The following is a 22,261-nucleotide window of genomic DNA, read 5'->3' as shown; positions in this document are numbered from 1 at the left end:
GTTTTTAAGCAAAGATTAGGTCAAATGCCAAGTTGTCCCCCAAACAATGTCACCTCTCATTTGCATCTGAAGATGTGTTCTGAGTCTGGGAAGAGGGGTTTGGTAGAGTGTGGGAGGTGCATCCAGGTCTGAGTGAGGTGTGTGAGCCTTTTCCTGGGAGCTGTGGCAGAGAAAATCTTGAAAGTTGCTATTTTAATTAAAGAAATGTTAAAAATCTCTAGGTCTGGTCTAGGGATATACACCACCTAACTTCTGCTAAGGTAAATAATTGTGCAAATGTGAATCCCTTAAGGATTGACATGGGCCATTTAAAAACAAGATTAGAGGGCTTCCCTGGTGGCTCAGTAGTGAAGAATCCACCTGCTAATGCAGGAGATACAGGGTTTGATCCCTGATCCGGGAAGATCCCACATGCTGTGGAGCAACAAAGCCCAAATGCCACAACTACGGAGCTCTAGAGCCTATGTACAGCACTACCGACGCCCACTCGCCTGGAGCCCATGCGCTGCAACAAGAGAAGGCACTGCAGTGAGAAGGCTACACACTGCAGCTAGAGAGCATCCCCCCATCACAGCTAGAGAAAAGCCCGAGCAGCAGCAAAGACCCGGCAAAGCCAAAAGCAAACAAATACAATTTTTTAAAAATGACATTAGGTAGATGCTGTAGCAAAAAGAAACAGAGTATCCCAACTCTGGCCATGTTTCTCCTCTCTACAGAAGCCTCCACTGGACCTCTTCTGTCCCCTCCATCCCAGCCCCTCTAGCTGCAGAATAAGGTCTTATTACTGAAAGATGCATTCTAGGTCCCCCACAGTCCAGTCTTTTTTCCAACATTATTTCCCAGTAATGTGATCTTGTCAAACAGTTCCTCCTGTCTCCTAGACACACCTGCCCTGACTGCTCCCCCCATGGAAGCCCTTGACTCATGCCAGTGCCTTCCGTGGCAGAGCACTTGACCTTCTATGTATAACTCAGCTCATCTTCAGACAGTCAGAACCATGCCTCCCGGCCTCCTTGGTGATGGCCTTCCCAGGTTCCTCCTTCCTTGACCTTGAATCCTGCAGCAGGATTCCTGGGGGGCATGCCTCACCTTCCTTATATGTGTTTATGCACCAGCCCAAACTGGGGACTGCTTGAAGGCAAAGTCTGTATCTTCTTTATCTCTGTCAGCTAGCTCAAGGCAAGGCACATAACAGATGCTCAATAAATGGTTTTTAATACACTTAGAACTTTTAATTTACTTTAAAAAAAATATATATAGTAAAAAACATAAAACAAACAAAAAATTCAAAACTTGAAGTATAATTTACAATATCATATTAGTTTCAAGTGTATGACACACTGATTCAATATTTTTATAGATTATACTCCATCTAAAGTTATTACAAAACACTTGCTATATTTCCCTGTGTTGTATCCTTCTAGCTTATTTCCTTACAGCTTATTTATTTTATACATAGTAGTTTGTATTTCTTTTTTTAAAAAATATGTCTTTACAGAAGGAGGTGGTAGGATCATGGAATCATTATCAATTATGATGAGACTTTTTTTTTTTTTTTTAAAACCAACACCTTCTTTTTAAAAATTTTATTTATTTTTTATCTTTTGGCTGCATTACAGCATGTGAGATCTTAGTTCCCCAACCAGGGATTGAATCTGCATCCCCCAGCATTGGCAGCGCAGAGTCTTAATCACGTGACTGCAAGGGAAATCCCAGTAGTTTGTGTCTCTTAATCCCGTACCCCTATCACGACCCTTCCACCTTTCCTCTCCCCACTAGTAACCACTAGTTTGTTCTCTACATCTGTGAGTCTGTTTCTGTTTTTGTTATACTCATCTGTTGATTTTAATTTTTAGATTCCACATATATGTGATAACAAACATTACTTATCTTTCTCTTTCTGACTTATTTCACTGAGCATAATGCCCTCCAGGTCCATCCACATTGTTGCAAATGATGCCCAATAAAAACTTGTGAAAAGAAGAAAGATGGGAAGGAACAAGGAAGGAAGAAGGAATTCAAAATATTGTAAAGTTCTCTGGGTACTTGGGGGATGCGATGTTCTTTTTTAAAATTAATTATTTTAATAGGAGGATAATTATTTTACAATATTGTGATGGTTTTTCATATACATCAACATAAATTGGCCATAGGTATACATGTGTCCCCCTATCCTGAACCCCCCTCCCAGATGTGATTTCTTTAAGACAGATGCTCTCCCCTGCAATTTTTAAGGGGAGACCTCCTCTCAGGCTACAAGTTTTTAGGTAGCCCAGGAAGCCAGAACAGTTGGTCCAGTCCTCTCTGGCTGTGTTTTTAGAGGGCTCATCCACCTTGCAGGCGCCTTCTATTTGCATTTATCTGTTCAGGAACCAGTTATTTCCATACAAGGAGTTGAGCAGCAGCTGCCTTTCCATCCCTCTTGACTCTGACAGATGATACAACCCAGGGCTGCAGAGGAAAGAGCGAGCAGGGACCCGCTGGCTGGGGCAGGGCACACTCAGGGCTGTACACAAAGCAGGTAGGTTTGGGAGCTTCCTCTGCTTTCTGTGCTGGGAACAGTGTCAGGCACCAAGGACCCCTGTGAGAATAATATCTCTGGGAAGACAGTGATGACAAAATTTAAAGGTTATACTCCATTTATAGCTATGACAAAATATTGGCTATATTGGAGTATAACCTTTAAAACTTGTGAATCACTACATTGTACACCTGTGACATATAATACCATACATCAACTATAATTAAATAAACAAAGTTCTAATACCACTTTCTGACTTATTTATTTTATTGAAGTATAGTTGATTTACAATGTTTCAGGTATACAGTAATGTGATTCAGTTATACATATATATATCCTTTTTCAGATTCTTTTCCATTATAGGTTATTACAACATATGAATATAGTTCCCTGTGCTATATAGTAGGTCCTTGTTGTTTATCTATTTTCTATACAGTAGTGTGTATCTGTTAATCCCACATTCCTAGTTTATCCCTTCCCACTTAAAACCACATCTTAGATTCCAAGAGAAAGACTGCTTCTGCCAGCCAGCTTAGCTGATGACCTTCACCAAGCCACATTTCTCCTCCTTAGTCTCATTTTTTCAGTCCCCACAAGAGTCCCATTTACACAGTGCTTTGCAATTTTCAGAGATATTTTTAAGCAATTCTCTTTTGTTAAACCGTCACAGCAACCCTTTAGTGTATAGGTCATCACTGTCTTCCCAGTTGCCATTTCCTTCTCCATGGAATCTTCCTAACCCAGGGATCGAACCCAGGTCTCTCACATTGTAGACAGATGCTTTACCGTCTGAGCCACCAGGGAAGTTGAATTGTAATTAAACATTTATTATAACAAAGTGATTGTAAAGACTCTGATGAGACAAAATGAGGGCAAGAGATTGTTGAACTGGTGGCTGAATTGAGTCAAGGCCTGATAAGGGATTGTATACATTGTTGTAAAGGTCTCTCCATCACCCAGTATGGGGTGAGGTCTCTATTGTAGTATCTTGGGGCTCTGTCCCTAGCCTTCTCCTGGTCCAAGTAGTAGTAGTGGCATAGTAATTAACGGGCTGCAATTCTGCGCAATTATAAGTAATTCTACTCTTCCTCTCTCATTGGGAAAACTTCAGGGAATACAAGGGAGTGAGGAAGACATTACTATGGGAATAACCTAACCTGTAAGTAAGCACTAACCTTTCAAAGCCTTGAGCACTTTATGATTAATTACTGGCATTGCACCTCACAGCGGTTTGTGGAGTTGGCCACCCATCACTTCCACTTTCTCTCTGAGCCAAGAGAACACATCACGTAACACTGGTGATATCAGCAACTGTGTCATTCTCACTCTTGCTAAACACACAGAACTGTGACATAAATATGTAGATGTCATTCTGGGTAAAACAGGTCATGTCCCATTATACTGTAGATAATTATGACTTTTTTATTCTTTGGAGAAAAGGACAGTCTATTTCAACAACGAGAAGGACACGTGACACAGAATGCTCTCTCCCATGCCATGGTGCTAATGACCTGTGACTTTCAGCAAGAGGACTGTGAGGAATTTCCACCCACTCCCTTGGCTTAGAAGACGTCCCTGGTTCCTAAAGGGGAACTCCTATGTTGTGATCCATGAACACCCTGCGTCCCTCCTCCTATAGTGCTGCTCATGCTGCCTGGTGACCCCAGTTCAATTGTTCCTCCAGCAACTTGCGATATTCCCAGTGCCTAACGCATACAGGTCGTAAATCTATACTTACTGAATTAACCTGGAGGGTTTATATGCAGAGTTCAACAGTGTCCCTTTCATTAGTTTCACTGAAAAATATCTGCCAAAAGAATAGGTACAGGGCTTCCCTGGTGGCTCAGTGGTAAAGAATCCACCTGCCAATGCAGGAGACATGGGTTCAATCCCTGATCTGGGAAGATCCCTCGTGCTGTGGAGCAACAAATCCCATGTGCCACAACTATTGGGTCTGTGCTCTAGAGTCTGAGTCCCACAGCTATTGGAGCCCTAGAGCCTGTGCTCTGCAACAAGAGAAGCCACCAAAATCAGAAGCCCCGGGACTGCAACTAAAGAGCAGCCCCTGCTTGCTGCAACTAGAGAAAGCCCTCGCGGCAATGAAGACCCAGAAGGGCCAAAAATAAATAAATAAAATTATAAAAAAGAATGGTTACAGCTGGAAGGGACCTTTGGAAACCCAAGCCCCTCATTTTGAAAGGTGGGACTCTGAAGCTGAGAAAGGCAAGGACAGCCCACTGACCCCATACCCAAATGCCAGTCTCCCAACAGCTGGTGTGGTGCCCCATGGTCAGAGTTTTCTCCCCCTATTTCCAGCCTGGTGAATGTTGTGTGCCACACCTGCTTCAAGAGGCAGGAGAAGCTCCACCGATGTGGGCAGTGCAAGTTTGCCCACTACTGTGACCGCACCTGCCAGAAAGATGCTTGGCTGAACCACAAGAATGAATGTTCGGCCATCAAGAGATATGGCAAGGTGCCCAACGAGAACATCAGGTGAGAGCTGGGCCCTGGGGTGGGGCTTTGCATTTCCAAATGTCAGGTGAGGAGTCGGGTGGCAGCGGGGGCACCACGCCTCGGTCCAAGCAAGCTGGGCTGAGAGCAAATCAAGAGAAAGCCCCAAACAGACTACGATTGCTGCTTCTGTGCTCTCTCTCGATCTGGGCTGTGCTTAGTCACTCAATTGTGTCCGACTCTTTGCGACTCCGTGAATACAGCCTGCCAGGCTTCTCTGTCCGCAGGGATTCTCCAGGTGAGAATACTGGTGTGCGTTGCCATGCCCTCCTCCAGGGGCTCTTCCCAACCCAGGGATTGAACCCAGGTCTCCCCCATTGTGAGTGGATTCTTTACCATCTGAGTCATCAGAGAAGCCCCGCCCCACTTGGTCTGGGAAGCCCATTTATGAGGGAATTTCCACTGGTTGGAGCTGGCTGCAAACTTGTTCTGTGTGGCTCCTCAATGTTTAATTTTTAAAAAGTGATCTGAGTATCATATAATATGGCTTATATGAGGAATCTAAAAAAAAAAATGTCCAAATGAACATATTTACCAAATAAAAATTGAGTCACAGATATAGAAAACAAACTTATGGTTAGCAACTGAAATTAACACAATACTGTAAATCAAGTATACTCTAATTAAAATTAATTAAAAACTGACCTACTATGTCAAAAAATTAGCAAGTTGCACATTAAAAAAATTAAGATTTCTGGCTTCTCTTAAAAAAAAGTGAAGATTTGGCAAAATGAGAGCTCAATAGCAACTAACCTCTTTAAACAAAATAGAACTTTTCAAATTATCACAGCTCCACTCGTCCCCATGGTTGTACACTAGCCCTTTGGACTCAGTACAAATACCTGAAATGCATTTGCATTTGCAAAAATCTCTGCGCCAATACCTTAATTCCAGAGCTACTAAGTCCAGGAGGCTCTGCCAGGGTAGGACCTGATGCTAGATTGCAGGTAGGTGCTTATGAAGCTGGCAATGGAGAGTGGAGGAGATGGGGATGGTGATGCTGAAGCATTTGAACTGAGCATTTTAACTGTGAAGTTAAAGCCCAGACTGGAATCATCATATCCTGGTAACTTAGGGGAAACTGCAAAATGAAATTGCTTAGTCAGCCTCCCCATCTCCTGTCCCCCTTAGTTCCATCTGTTGAAATCTTCTTCTTTCCCCCTACTCCTTCTTTTTGTAATTTCATGTGCAATTTTATTTACTTATAAATTTCCCTCTTATTGAGGTGTAATTGATTAAGTCGTAAGATATTGATATTTAAAATGTATTGTACATTGTGTTGATTTGCTATACATGTGTATTGTGAAAGATCTATTTATCTGTGGTCACCCAAGACAAGCTTTCTAAGTGAGTGCCCTGCAGGTTCAGAGTGCCACCACCAATCTGGAGTGGTGGACCTGTTTCTTTGGTCTCTTCCTGCCTTCTGTAAAGGGAGGGCAGTATGAGAACCAGCACTCTGGAGGTTAGCATGGCATGGAATGTGTATTACCCTCACTTTACTTGCCATTGGAGAGGTTCAGAGAGGGCAAGCAACTTGCCCAGAGTCACACAGTAAGAAGTGGAGTCATCAGACTTCTCCAGTGCTCATTTCAGTTAGCCGCAGGGTCAGGAGAGACACAGGTAACTGGACCTCACTGTGTCCCCAGGCCCCTCTCATGGCTTCCCAGACCACAAAATATGGCTTCCGTTTCCGTCTTCACCTTTATTTGCTTTCTTCTCCTTGCTCCCTAGCCCCAGCATCTTGCTGTTTCTTTTTCCCCCTGCTTCTTTTCACTGGACCCTGCAGCATGTGGGATCTTAGCTCCCCAACCAGGGACTGAACCCATGTCTCCTGTTGTGGAGGTTCATAGTCTTAACCACTGGACCACTAGGGAAGTCCCCATTTTGCTGCTTCTAATCATGCCAAGCTCTCTCTCTCTCTTTAGGGCCATTGTATTCGCTGCTCTTTCCCCATCTGCACAGAGTTGGCTCCTGTTCACTCCACTGGCAGCCCCGTGTGCCTCCTCCAGCCTCCCCTGAGCACCTTGGCTTCCCCTCCCGCTCCCACTCAGGTCACCCTGTTTGATTTTGGGCATAGCACTTAGCACTAGTTTAGATTATCTTTTCAACTTAGGTCTCCCCGACTCTAAAAGGGCTTCCCTCATAGTTCAGTCAGTGAAGAATCCACCTGCAATGCAGGAGACCTGAGTTTGATCCCTGGGTGGGGAATATCCCCTGGAGAAGGAAATGGCAATCCACTCCAGTATTCTTTCCGGGGAAATCCCATGGACAGAGGAGTCTGGAGGGCTACAGTCCACGGAATTGCAAGTCAGACAGGACTTAGTGACTAAACCACCAACCACCACTCTAAGACGCTTCACAACACAAGAAATTCCATCCATCTAGTTCAGAACTGTTACCTTGAGCCCGACACTGCGCCAGGCAGCAGGAGGCACTCCACAAGTGTTTGTGGAAATAATGATCGCAGTAAGGCCTCACTCACTCCACCCTTGTGCACAGGCTGGCGGCACGCATCATGTGGCGGGTGGAGAGAGAGGGTAGCGGGCTCACCGAGGGCTGCCTGGTCTCCGTGGACGACCTGCAGAACCACGTGGAGCACTTCGGGGAGGAGGAGCAGAAGGAGCTGCGGCTGGACGTGGACATGTTCCTGCAGTACTGGCCGCCGCAGAGCCAGCAGTTCAGCATGCAGTACATCTCCCATATCTTCGGTGTGGTGCGTAAGAGTTCGCTCAACGTGGGGATGGGGTGGGGTGGAGGTGGGCCAGCGACCCCAGCGCTGCCAGGTCAGAGAGGAAGGGGAGGGACTTCCCTCATGATCCAGTGGTCAATACTTCCCGTTCGGAAGCAGGGGGTGCAGGTTCAATCCCTGGATGTGCAGCTAAGATCACACATGACACACACACACACAAAACAAAACAGGCAATGTTGTAGCAAATTCAATAAACACTTTAAAAATGATCTGCATCAAAAGATAAAGTGTGGACTGGGGAAGCCAAGAAAAGCTCTGGAGGGCAAAGGAGGCCTTAGATGAGTAGCTCTCACTCAGTTCTCTTTCTGGTCTTGTGTTACTATGAGGTCATTCCCGTGGGGTCTGAAACCAACATCCCACCTGAAAACTACTCTTTATCTCCCACCGCATATTTAGATGGTGATTTACTTTCTTGTTCATCTGCACTTCTATACTTTCTCTACTCCACATTGAAAATGAAGACCCAGGGGGACTTCCCTGGTGGTCCAGTGCTTGAGACTCTGTCTTTCAATGCAGGGGGCATGGGTTTCATCCATGGTCAGGGAGCTAAGACCCCCACATGCCTCATGCAAAAAAACCAGAACAACAGAAACAATACTGTAATAAATTCAATAAAGATTAAACATGGTCCACCTCCCTCCACCCCCCAAATCTTGAAAGAAAAGAAAATGAAGATCCAGTCACTATTTCTTCTTGCTGACCAGGCACTTTGGAAATAAGATTCTTCCTTTTTCCAGATCTAATGGGTTGATCATGGGGATGCAGGGAGAGGAGAGTAGGGGCTTTCTGGAGGGCTCTGTCTTGAGCCACAAATCCAGGCCTTCTGAAGCCATGAGGGAGGAGAGGATGGGAGCCCAGTGGGTCAGCAGACTCAGGCTGTGGGCTGTGGGAACTTGTCTCCCATCTGGCAGGCTGCGTGCCTGCTGGGCTGCTGGTGAGTGGGCTGAGGAGGGAGTTCTCGTAATAAAATAGTATGATCGTGCTCAGCACCTCAGAGTCCTCCCCACGTGCCAGTGCTTCTGTAGTAGAGTTTTCCAGAGAAACAGAACCACGAGGATGTGGGTGTGTGTGTGTGTGTGTGTGTAGAAAGAGAGAGCGAGTGAGAAAGAGATTTAATGAACTGCCTCCTGTGATTGTAGGGGCTGCTGGTAGCCCAGTAGGCTGAAGACCCAAAAAGGAGAATTGTGTTTCAAGTACAAAGGCAGTCTGCTGAAAGAATTCCTTCTTACTTGGGGAATCAGTCTGGCTCTATGAAGGTCTTCGACTGATTGTATGAGGCCCACCTCCATTGTGCAGGCTAACCTGCTTTACTCTAAGCCTCCCAATTTAAATGTTCACCTCACCCAAAGAACGCCTTTTAGAAACATACAGAATCATGTTTAACCAAATATCTGGTCACCACAGCCCAGCCAAATTGACATAAAATTAACCATCCCAGTGTCCCAGATATTATTTTATTATTGTACACAATCTCTGCAACACAAGAGGCAGTTCGGGGCTTTTTCTGGCACTGCTGTGTAGCTTGTGAGATCCTATATCCCCAACCGGGGACCGAACCCCTGCCCATGGCAGTGAAGGAAATGAGTCTTAATCACTGGGCCACAAGAGAATTCCTATCTTGGACTTTTTAAGAATACAGCTACCCTAGACTTTCAAGGTAATGGTGCAAATTGAGACTCTCACGTGGTACTCATCTTGAGGGTCATTTGGAATCACATAGAGATCAGGAGACTAACTGTTTTGTTTCCAAACTCTCTAAGCATTTCCAGAATGAGACCACGTTTTCTATTTTTAAAATACTTTCAACAGCTGGTTAGTGTTCTGCACCAAGTCTATGTCTGGTCTGTTAGCTGACTCTCATCTTTTCTTCTGGGCAGATTAATTGCAATGGTTTCACACTCAGTGACCAGCGAGGCCTGCAGGCTGTGGGCGTGGGCGTCTTCCCCAACCTGGCCCTGGTGAACCATGACTGTTGGCCCAACTGCACTGTCATATTTAACAATGGCAAGTGAGTATGTCTTTAACTTGGGTTGGTGTGCTAGGGATGGGGAGACAGTAGGGTATCATCTCTACACTTGACTTAAACCAAAAGTAAACTGTTGGACCTGAACTAGCATGGATTTCATCTGGATAGAAAATTGAAATTTTATTCCAGAATAAGTGTAGAGAGGAAAAATGTAATGAGGAAGGTAGCAAAGTGATTTCTGAGTCTTTGTATATTTCTTGAGGTGGCTGAGATATGTTAAATAAACCTCTAACTACTGTGTAATTTCAAACTTGAAGCCTGAGATTTTCTATCTAGGGGTATATTGCAGAGCATCATTGGCCAAGAAGGCGCCTGTCAGGAGCATGTGTTAGTCAAGTTACCAGCAGAAATCAGAAGGCGCACTCAAGGGTTACCCTAAGAGAATTTAATAAAAGGGCAATTGATAGAAGTGTGGGTAAAGCTGAAGAAACTGACAAAAGAATGGTGAGGTGTCCAGGGTATGGGCAGCAACATGAAATCATGACCTCCTCTAGACTTGTAGGGGTGATGGAGGAAGTGCTGTTTCTGTGGCTGATGAGAGCTGTAGCCATGGGAGGGAGCCGTTTGTTCCCCAGCCCAACAGCTCAACTGTGCCTGTAGAGAAACCAGCCACAGCTGGAACCGTGGTCAGGCAGAGAGGGAGCCAAGAGACTAAATACCCCAATTTCTCTCTCCTCCCACCTTCTGATCTCCTCCCATTGGCTAAACCAGAAGCCAGATGACCAAAGAATCTGGTTATGAAAACTTCAGAGCTCACCCTCGCCCCCTGGAAGGCACAGATCAGAGGACTGAAGGGCAGAGAACAGAATTTGAGGTGGGGTGCAAATGGAGAAGAGTCAGAAAAATGATGAATCCAGGTTGTCCATGGTTCAGACAGGGGGAGCTATGGGGATATAAAGAAAACTGTTAGTCACTCAGTTGGTGTCTGTCTTTGTGGCCTCATGGGTTGCAGCTCACCAGGCTCCTCTACCCATGGGATTCTTCAGGCAAGAATATTAGAGTGGGTAGCCATGCCCTTCTCCAGGCAGTCTTCCTGACCCAGGGATGGAACCCGGGTCTCCTGCATTGTAGGCAGATTCTTTACTGTCTGAGCTACTGGGGATATAAGGCTTAAGAAATATTTCTTTTACTGTTAGAGACGAGCTCTTATGATGATGCAAGTTGACTATAAGCCATCAACAATGAGCAGGTTTGCCCCCAAAAATAATGGTTTCTGGTTCTCAGCCAAGAAACAAGCTTATGCTCCAGTGGAGCCTGGACTCTGATTTCCCTTTTCCTTCCTAATTCTGAAAGCAAGGGCATGCATGACACTAGGCTTTTGAGCACTTGAGAAAGTCCCTCAAGACAGGAAAGTTTATTTTGGACCCAGATGACAATCTTTTCCCAGTATATTTGTGTTTCCCTTCCTAAACCTCTTGGGGTCCCTGGCCTGGACTTCATGGAATCCGCCTCAGAAGGACTGGTGTCTGGAGTTACCTGGTAGGCAGGGAGGATTAAATTCACAAGTGGGACTGGTCTTTCTGGGTACCCCTCCCATAAGTGGTGGTGAGCCAGTGCCCTTCTTGTCACTACCATAGAAACCTGAGGGGCCCTTTCTTCAGATCCACTTCAGTGTCCACTCTGGCTTCGATGCATCCTCTAATTTTGAGCAGACATGCAGTACCCGAGCTTCTTGGCTGTTGTGTGAGAGAAGGTGACTTTGCAGTAACAGTCTAGGTGCCTGCCATAGTGGAAAGAATACTTGTTGTGATGTTAGGAGTCCAATTCTAATCCTAGCAATTTTTACATACTACCTGTGTGACTGGTCTCCAGACATATTCAAACTCTTCCCAAGACAGACATCAAAAGAGGCCACCCTTATGCCCAAGATGCTTGTTTAGAGGGATAATAATATGTAGCTTCCCATATGATTTTTTAGCACTCTACTTCACTTATTTATGGAAAAGAATGCCTGCAGGAACATTTATTTCATTAAAAGAGAAATTGATGTTGTCCAGTCGCTTAGTCCTATCCAACTCTTTGTGACACCATGGACTGCAGCACGCCAGGTTTCCTTGTCCTGTGCTATCTCCTGGAGTTTGCTCAAACTCATGTCCATTGAGTAGATGATGCCATCCGACGATCTCATTCTCTGTTGCCCCCTTCTCCTCTTGCCCTCAATCTTTCATTTTAAAGAGAAATTAGCCAGAGTAAACCATCCAAGGATTGTTTGATTCTGCTTCTTGGTGGCAATGCTGCTGGTGACTTGAAGTTGAAGCCCTATTGGCGAACCACTCAGAAGACCCTAAGGCTCTGAAGGGCTACTCTAAGCCCGATTTGCCCATGATTTGGTGTTCAAATTTGCCTGGGCAACCAGGAGCATCTTTCATGAATGGTTTGCATGCTTTTTTTTGCCCTGCCGTTGAAAAATATGGTAGCCCTCTACTTTTGAATTCATTGTTTTATGACAGTCTTGTTGTTAGCTTACAGATGAAAACATCAAGGCTCAGGGAAGGGAAGTAACTTGCCCAAGGCTGAGTCCTTTTGAACCCAGAACTTCTCGTTTCATATCAAATGTACTTTCCATTAACCAGGCTACATCTTGCCAAGGGAGCTCAGCTAGAAGGGGTTGGGAGAGAGTTGGTTGTGCTGGCCAAAGCTTTGATGGCATAACCTGGAATGCTGTGCACTGTTGCTAGCTGTATGGGATGAGCCGATGATAATGATTTCCATTTGGGTGTCTGTTTTGTTTTTCAGTCATGAGGCAGTGAAATCCATGTTTCACACCCAGATGAGGTGGGTCAGTCTTTGAAAACCTCCCTGTTCCTCTGACCCATCTCCCTCACTTGCCTGATTTGCTGGGAATGCCCCTTCCTGAGACCCGTTGGTTGCTGTCTGTCTGTAATGCCTGTCCGCTCCCCCAAATCTCATCTTTGCTGAATACTGTATGTTTAATGCATTTATGTTAATCATCTTGTTCCTCACCCACCACTACCTTCTGTGCTGTGCTTGCTTTTCCTCCCTTTCTTCTTTCTCTTTTACTCTTCATTTCTTTCTCTCCTCTAACCCCAAAGTATGACAGTCCCTTCCAGTCCACATCTTCTTAGAAAAACACACATGATTCCTCTAAACCCTGTTTACCATGAAATGAAGACTGTTGATATTACTGACTTACTAAAGGACTGTGTGTTTTTTCATAACCTCCAATTTCGTACTCAGACTAGTTCTATGATTGGTATCTGTAATTGTGATGTTTTTGGTAAGTATTTATTCGTATATTCTCTTTACGGCTTCTGGGCCAACCATGAATTAATGGCCAGTATGATATGATAAAGCTCTTGAGTTCAAAATCTTGGCCCAGTTGCCAAAGTGCTGTGGGACCTTCAGGGAAGTTACTTCATCTCTCTGGGTATCAGCATCCTCGTGTGTGAAATGAGAAGGTCAATGCCCTGCAGCTAGGACATATTAGGATTCTAAGCAGAGCTGCGAGTAGGCCATCTTGCCCTTCTCTCCTTTTTCTTTTCACTCCTTCAGTTCAGTTCAGTTCAGTTCAGTCGCTCAGTCGTGTCGACTCTTTGCGACCCCATGAATCGCAGCACACCAGGCCTCACTCCTTCAGTAACAGTCAAAAATTAGGGTGGAGATGAAAGGAAACAAGGGACTAAAGGTGACAATTTTGCCGGTCTCCATATAAGTTGTGTGTGTGTGTGTGTGTGTGTGTATGATCACATTTATTGGGCATCGCAGTGTACCCCACTGTGAGAGGAGTAGTCACCTCAGATACCTGGACACACGTGTCACTGCCATTCAGCTGTTCCTTGATGGGCTGTCACCTCAGAACAAGTGGAAGGGGTTGCCTCTGACTGAGACCATCTCCTGCCTTTCACATGGCATCTGACTCAGCCTCTCTGGGAGGTGAAGGGAACGACTGCGGACCTCTCTGCTGATGCTTTCCTAGCCCTCCGCATCCTGCCACTCACTCTCTAGGTGATGGGTTCTCTCTGGGAAGGAAGGTGCCAGGATCTTGGGGAGATACAGGAGCACAGCTTAGATACAGAAGCACAGTTTTCTGGGCTCACTACTCTTTCTATAGCTTCTGGCCTTGTGGGTAGAAGATGCATGGCTGAGAGGCCCACGGGCTGGTCTCTGCTGGTTTGGCTTAGCTGGGTGTCAGTTGTGCAGCGGCCTTTTGTCTTCAGCACATTCTGTCTCTATTACATGGTGAGGTGTGTAGTGCTGTAGGTAACTGGAGGCTCAGGTCTAGGCTGGAAGGTGGTTGAAATGTCATCTGCTCTTTCTAACCCACCTTCAACCCCAAATCCATGTCCCCAAGTAAAGAAAAAAGTGAAAAATGCAGTGGGGTACTAAAGAGCCAGGCTTTAGTTGCCTTCAGAGATCTCCAAGCATAACTCTCCTCACTTAATGTTGGCCTGAACCATTGGACCAAAAGTTTAGATAGGCCAGGCCTTATAATTAGACACAAAATGGGTTAAGATTGTGGGTAACTGAATATGTGTGTTTCTGAGAGAAGCCGTCCTTGACCAACCAGACATGACTATTAAGTCTTCTCTTGTTTGAAGTTTGTACCTTATTATTTCTCCTTTCCTTTTTTACAATCAGTGGCTAAATACACAGGGATAATTGCAGACATGGAAGCTTCATATGCTTTTATGACCAAGCCCAGCTCTCTACTGGGAGTCTATTTGAGCTGCTTCCAGAGCAACAGACTGAATGCAGCAGATTTGATTGTTATGACAAGTAGAGCAGACCTATTCAGAAAACTGTCCTTTATGTCACAATTGCCCCTTTTGGAGGAATGTTTTCTCAGAGTGTTAGTGGAAGTTGTCTTTGAGGTTCAACTCCTTGAAACCTTGAAGAGCATGTATCCCACCCTGGATTTGATTGACTCTTCTCCTTTACCTTGGTCCAGAATTGAGCTCCGAGCCCTGGGCAAAATCTCAGAAGGAGAGGAGCTGACGGTGTCCTATATCGACTTCCTTAACGTCAGTGAAGAACGCAAGAAGCAGCTGAAGAGACAGTACTACTTTGACTGCACGTGTGAGCACTGCCAGAAGGGGCTGAAGGATGACCTCTTCCTGGGGGTGAAAGACAACCCGAAGGTACACGCAGCCCCACTACTGGGGTGCTTTTGGGCATCTTCCTCAAGAGCCGGACAAGGGTGGATTCCCCAGCTAACCAAGGTGCCCTTGTCTTGCTGATTTGTGGACAGAGCACCACAGATGGGTCCTAGCTAGTGTCTTGGTGCCACTGCTTGCCAGGTTTTTGAGCTTGGGGAAGTAACTCTGTTTTCTCAATTGTAAAATAGGAACATGACATCCACTGTGAGGGGCTGTTATGAGGATTAAACAGGATGATCTATGTAAAGGAAATGGCATAGAGAGTAGACACTTAGTAAATTTAAGTTCCTCTTCTTGCCCCCTTGCACATTAAGTGATGCAGAGAGTTTCTCATAGAGAGACCAGATGGGCAAAGAGATTTGTTGTCAGATTATCACAGATATGTTTCTAGTCTTATGGAAATGGGCAATGTGCAGACCAGGCGATATTTAGATTGATTAAAACGTTTACCTCCTGAGTAGCTCTTTCCTCATCAATGGTGAGACCACTGAGCATTGCAAGTCTTATCAACGAGGAGGTCAGGGGCTTGCTGAATTGGGAGAGCTAGGCTGCTAGGTGACAGAATAACCAATTAAAGCAGCAAGCTTTTAATCGCTTACCTGTAATGGTAAAGCATGAGACTGAGACTGGAGTGGGCGCCGATTCCCCCAGTCCATTTTCCCCCCATGGGAAGGCACACAGGTGGAGGGTCAGGTAGATCAGCATAGATGTGAGGGTTGGCTCACTGCTGAGGGACCCAGAACTGAAGGCCCCACAGTTTTATGGACCCTGAGGCATGTGAGTGAGGGGGTGGGAGGTGGGGGAAGAGTTAGGAGTAGAAAAGTCTGGGATACAGAGTCAGAATGAGGAAGCATGTCTCAAAATCCCCCAGGGACTTCCCTGGTGGTCCAGTGGTTAAGACTCCATGCTTCCAATGCATGGGGTATGGGTTCCATCCTCAGTCCAGGAGCTAAGATCCTACATGCTATGTGGTGTGGCAAAGAAAATACTAAAAAAGAAAAGAAAATCTCCCCCAACTCCACTTTCACAATAAGCAGGCCTCAGTAGAGGCTCCTGAAGAAGACCTCAAGACCTCAGTTAATCAACTATACTTCAATTAAAGAGAGAGAGAGAGACTTAAGAATGAAGGCACCTGGGTCAGGAATGCCCGTATGTGAAGAGTGTGAGCTGCCAGGATGGGCCTGAGCCCTTGGCTGCACCTCCCTTCAGAGACGGCGGTGCACTGGCCTTGCACCAAGTCTTTCGTAGGGAGGGCAGCTTTCCCTCCTACCTGTGTGGCCTGCCAGGTACAGCTTATAGTCAGATCTGGAAAAAGCACATATAGGTTTTTAACTGGGCGCCAGCCTCCTTGGAGAGACTAACTCAGTAGTTCTGTATAATGCACAATCCATCAGTGCATTTGAAGACACAAACATACTTGTGAATTAACTTCTGTATCCTATTGGGCTTCCCAGGTTGCACTAGTGTAAAGAACCCACCTGCCAAAGCAGGAGACATAAGGAACTCAGGTTTGATCCCTGGGTTGGGAAGATCCCTTGGAGGAGAACATGGCAACCCACTGCAGTATTCTTGCCTGGAGAACCCCCTAGACAGAGGAGCCTGGCGGACCGTAGTCCATAGGGTTGCAAAGAGTCGGACATGACTGAAGTGACTGAGCACGCACACATACACTGCATCCTGTGTGTTGGCAGAAACTTGTCTCTGGTTACAGCAAAGGCTACAAACAAAATTGACTTCTAGGTTCAGATGGTGGGACCCACCTAATTACTTATGGCATCAGTGCTGCTGTCCCCAACTCATTTCTCTCATCCCCAGGCTACTCTAGACATTTTTTTTTTTGCCACTAGCTTATTTTTATTTTTAATAGATAATATTTTTACCCTTTGGCCAAGCTGTTCTAAGAATTACCCTGCAGATATACTTGCATACATGCGTGGGTATATGTATAAAGAGATAGGACACTGTGGCATTGTTGGGAACAACAAAATATTGAATAATACCTAAGTAACCACCAATAGGGAAATATTTAAGTTAGGGCAATACCTCAAAGTCACTAAAACTGATAAGGTATATCTTTATGTACAAATATGAAAGGAGCTCTATTTCTTTTTTTTTCATTTATTATTTTTTTAATTGAAGTATAATTGATTTACAGTGTTGTGTTAGTCTCTGATATACAGCAAAATGATTCAGTTATACATGTGTGTGTGCATGCTAAGTCGCTTCAGTCATGTCCAGCTCTGTGTGACCCTCTGGACTGCTGCCTGCCAAACTTCTCTGTCCGTAGGATTTTCCAGGCCAGAGTACTAGAGTGGGTTGCCATGCCCTGCTCTAGGGGATCTTCCCGATCCAGGGATAGAACCTGTGTCTCCTGGATTGGCAGGCAGGTTTTTTTTACCACTAGTGCCATCTGGGAAGCCTATACACACGCACACATAATTCTTTTTCATGTTTTTTCCCATTGTGGTTTATCACAGGATACTGAATATAGTTTCCTGTGCTATGTAGGAGGACTTTGTTGTTTATTCATTCTATAGATAATAGTTTGTATCTGCCAGCCTCAAACTCCCAATCCTTCCCTCCCTGCCCCCTTGGCAACCATAACTCTGTTCTCTATGTCTGTGAATCTGTTTCTATTTTGTAGACAAGTTCATTCATCTCATATTTTAGATTCCACATGTAAGAGGTACCATATAGTATTTGTCTTTCTCTTTCTGGCTTACTTCACTTAGTATGATAATCTCTAGGTCCATCCACGGAACTGCAAATGGCATTATTTCATTCTTTTTAAATCTCTGAGTAATATTTCATTGTATATAGGCACCACATCTTCTTTATTAATTCATCTGTTGATGGACATTTAGGTCGTTTTTGCATCTTAGCTACTGTGATTAGCTGAGCTCTACTTCTTTCTTTAAAATCATTTATTTATTTATATTTGGTTGGGCTAGGTCTTCCTTGCAGCGCACAGGCATTCTCTAGTTGTGGTGAGCAGGGGCAACCCTTCGTTGCAGTGCTCAGGCTTCTCGTTGTGCTGGCTGCTCTTGTTTCAGAGCACATGCTCTGGATGCTTTTGTAGTTGTGGCACACAGGCTCCGTAGCTGTGTGGCATCTTCTCGGACCAGGGACCAAACCCGTGACCCCTGCATTGGCAGGTGGATTCTTATCCACTGTGCCACCAGGGAAGTCTGAGCTCTATTTCTTAAGGGAGAAGAGTTAAGGGGCCAAACATTTACATATGAATTTGTTTCCTAGGGCTGCCATAACACCCAGGACCCCAAACTGGGTGACTTACAATAGAAATATATTGTTTCCCAGTTCTGGAGGCTAAAATTTGAAATCAAGGTCTTGGTTAGACTGGTTCCTTTTGAGAGCTATGAAGAGAGTATCTGCTCTAGGCCTCTTTCCTTAGATGGTAGACGGGCCTGGGCCTCTTTCCATGGTCTTCCCCTCATGCATGTATCTTTCTCTTTACCTGGCATTCTGTTTATAAGAACACCAGTGCCATTGGATGAAGGGGCCACCCTTAATTAAGTTTGACCCCATCTTAATTAATTACACCTGCACTGACCCTATTTCTAAAAAGGTCATGTTTTGAGGTACTAGGGGTTAGAACTGAAACATATGGATTGAATTTGGGAGGGGAGTGTAACACTGTATGCAAATTAAAATTAAATTTATTTAATTATTAAAATTAGAAAGGACACATGCACTCACACAGATACGCGTACCCACATGTGTGTGCAAGCAGAAGTCAATCTCGATGCAGGGCAGGATACAAAACACTCAGGGATGTGTTCTTTATAGGAACAACCCCATTTTCATAGAATCAAAGGTTCTATAGTCCAGGAAATGTGTATTGGCTTGTATGTATGGGGCACTAAGCTCAATACCACAGGAGGTACAGAAAGGAATAAGCTACTGTGTCCACCCTTAACCTGACCTTCTAGAACCTGCAGGTTAACGTGTGTCTTATCTGCAAGTCAGCCAGCCTTCCCGCCTGCTGCCTGGACCTGAGTAATTTTTTCATAACTTGCTTCTACCACTACCTGGAGAAGGAAATGGCACCCCACTCCAGTACTCTTGCCTGGAAAATCGCATGGATGGAGGAGCCTGGAAAGCTGCAGTCCATGGGGTCACTAAAAGTCGGACATGACTGAGCAACTTCACTTTCACTTTTCACTTTCATGCATTGGAGGAGGAAATGGCAACCCACTCCAGTATTCTTGCCTGGAGAATCCCAGGGACAGGGGAGCCTGGTGGGCTGCCGTCTATGGGGTCGCACAGGGTCGAACACGACTGAAGTGTCTTAGCAGCAGCAACCACTACCTAATTTTTAAGAGACAAGACCTTCTTTTCTCACTTCTGAAATTAAATGAAATAACTGTAGTTATTTCTTTGAATCTTTTGAAATTTCTTTTTATAGAAACCAAGTTAAGGTATTAGTTTAATTATAAATTAATTAGTACAAATGAACTCAAAATAAATTAGATAAGAAACAGGAATTACTTATTATGACATGGAATATCTGTTTCTTATTTATTTTGAGTTCATTGCATGCATGCTAAGTTGCTTCAGTGTGTCTGACTCTTTGCGACCCTGTGAGCTGTAGCCTGCCAGGCTCCACTGTCCATGGGATTTTCCAGGCAAGAATACTGGAGTAGGCTGCCATGTCCTCCTTCAGGAAGTCTCCCCGACCCAGGGATCAAACCTGTGTCTCTTTATGTCTTCTGTATTGTCAGGCTGACTCTTTACCACTAGTGCCACCTGGGAAGCCCCTTTGAGTTCATTAGTACTAATTAATTTATTTCCCATTTACTTATCCTGAAAGGACCCATCTATGCTCATATAATACACTATACATGTAGATTTTAATATTTTTGTATATTTTATACATTTTTAGGAGAATATCCTTAAACACACCCAAAAATCTATAGTCACATTTTAAGATTCTGAAATCAGATGTGTTGTTTTTTCTTTTTCCATTTCGTCTTTTTATTTTTTATGGGAGTATAGCCAATTAGCAATGTTGTGTTAATTTCAGGTGCACAGCGGAGCAACCCAGCTATACATACACATGTATCCATTCTCCTCCAAACTCCCCTCCCATACAGCCTTTTGAATTTTTTGATATTTACCTGGCAGTGCCAATAGTTAAGTAGGTGATGTGTGGCTGTTAGTTCCTGCCCCTTCACTTTAGATAAGCTGCTACCAGATGGTGACCATATGCCCACATCTTCCTATCTGAATTGAAGAGCTGACATCTCTCTTGATACAAAACATCAATGATTTCTGCTTGAACTGACCTGGATTCAAAGCAAAAGCTTTTTATTATTTTTATATCAAAATGGTTTCTCTATTAAAATAAAGAAATAACAATAACTCGGGTTTTCATGTTGACTCAGACAGTAACGAATCAGCCTGCAACGCGGGGACCTGGGTTCGATCCCTGGGTTGGAAATATCCCTGGAGAAGGGAATGGCTATCCACTCCAGTATTCTTGCCTGGAGAATTCCATGGACAGAGGAGCCTGGCAAGCTGCAGTCCATGGGGTCACAAAGAGTCAGACACGACTGAGTGACTAACACTTTCACTGCCTCCCTCTGCCCCCACCACAGCCCCCCACCCTCCCACCGCCCAAATATTGTAGCGGAAAGGACACTGGAGAAAAAATTAGGAGGCCTGTGATCTTATTCTGGCTGTGACCCTGAATGTCTAAGCTTGGGCAAGGCTCTTCCTTGTGGGTTTCAGTTTCCTCATCTGTGAAGTGGGGCATTGGACTAACTTATTAACAGTTCCTTCAGGCTTTTCTATGATGTCATCCAATTGCTTTTATTTATTTAAATAATGCTTTATCACAGCCTGATAAGCTCCTCTCTGTACATCAGCCTTTGTGACTCAACTTCAAACCTTCAGTTGGCATCAAATTGTTTCTGACTCATATATACATATATATACACACACACATATATATATATGTGTGTATATATATGTTACATTATACATTATATATATGTATACATTATATATATGTATATATATAATATATACACATATAGAGCTGGATAAAAATAAAAACCAAATATTTTTAAAATGAGAAAATAACACCAATTTCCCTCAGTTGTAGCTTTGTACCCTCCTTGTTTAGGTTGCTGTTTTTTAAATTTTTTATTTTTTCCCTCTTTCTCCAGCCTTCACCTATGGTTTTCACAATAGGAATGTTTCAGTTTTTCAAGTTTGGGGAGCCAGTGTCCCTCTTTCCCTCCCCTCCTCTTATTTTGGTTCCTCCTCCAGTTCCTCCCCCTTCGCCACTAGCTCCTCCCCCTTCTCCTCTGGCTCCTCTCTCTTCCTCCCTGTTTTAATCTTTAATCTCCTCCTTCTATTAATCTTGGTGCTCCTGGAGAGTGGAACCTCTCTCTGTGGGGTTCCTTAAATCCTGTCTGCAGATCAGGCTTTCCTGCCTTTACTCTGAAAAGAGAGCCAAGTGGAACAGCCCATTTCCCTTCTCAGAATAGCTTCATCACATGTTGCATGGGTCAGTTAACAACCTTTCAGCCAGGTTGTTTTGAGAACCTTGGCAGTTGCCTCCTTGAAAAAATTTAACTCCCTTCAAGAGCTTAAAGTAGCACTTTTTCTTACAGCATCAAATTGAAGAAGATTTAAAAAAAAAGCTTTCTATAAGAGATGCACTTTATTTTTTTAAATTTGTTTTTAATTGGAGGATAATTGCTTTATGACATTATGATGGCTTCTGCCATACAACAATGTGAATCAGCCATAAGTATGCAGATGTCCCTCTCTCTTGAATCTCCCCCCATCTCCCCATCGCACCCCTCTAGGTTGTCACAGAGCACCGTGTTGACCTCCCTGCACTATACAGCAGCTTCCCATTAGCTGTCTATTTTCCATATGGTAATATATACATTTCACTGCTACTCTCTCAATTCATGCCACCCTGTCCTGCCCCCTCTATGTCCAAGGTCTGTTCTCTATGTCTGCGTCTCTATTCCTGCCCTGCAGATAGGTTCATCAGTACCATTTTTCTTGACATCTAACAGCTTGGTATTCTCTGAGTCCATCCTGCAAGTTATTGATTACTTGAGAAGATTCATGATGTACTCTGCATATAAGTTAAATAAGCAGGGTGACAATATACAGCCTTGACGAACTCCTTTTCCTATTTGGAACCAGTCTGTTGTTCTATGTCCAGTTCTAACTGTTGCTTCCTGACCTGCATACAAATTTCTCAAGAGGCAGATCAGGTGGTCTGGTATTCCCATCTCTTTCAGAATTTTCCACAGTTTATGTGATCCACACAGTCAAAGGCTTTGGCGTAG

At 44.4% G+C, this 22,261-nt stretch overlaps 1 protein-coding gene across 2 annotated transcripts in view; it reads left to right on the top strand.

Moving 5' to 3' along the window:
• SMYD1 (SET and MYND domain containing 1) overlaps positions 1–22,261 on the top strand; it is a 48,770-nt gene that overhangs the window by 10,775 nt on the left and 15,734 nt on the right. Inside the window, 5 exon segments of one of the 2 annotated variants that reach the window (NM_001083484.1) lie at positions 4,838–5,014; positions 7,532–7,745; positions 9,659–9,789; positions 12,544–12,582; positions 14,717–14,906. In NM_001083484.1, the coding sequence (NP_001076953.1) occupies positions 4,838–5,014; positions 7,532–7,745; positions 9,659–9,789; positions 12,544–12,582; positions 14,717–14,906 (751 nt within the window). 2 annotated transcript variants of the gene reach the window in all.

The sequence above is a fragment of the Bos taurus genome, chromosome 11 (genome assembly GCF_002263795.3).
Source record: "Bos taurus isolate L1 Dominette 01449 registration number 42190680 breed Hereford chromosome 11, ARS-UCD2.0, whole genome shotgun sequence".
In the NCBI taxonomy this organism is placed as follows: domain Eukaryota; kingdom Metazoa; phylum Chordata; class Mammalia; order Artiodactyla; family Bovidae; genus Bos; species Bos taurus.
This window is presented reverse-complemented; position numbering and strand designations above follow the sequence as displayed.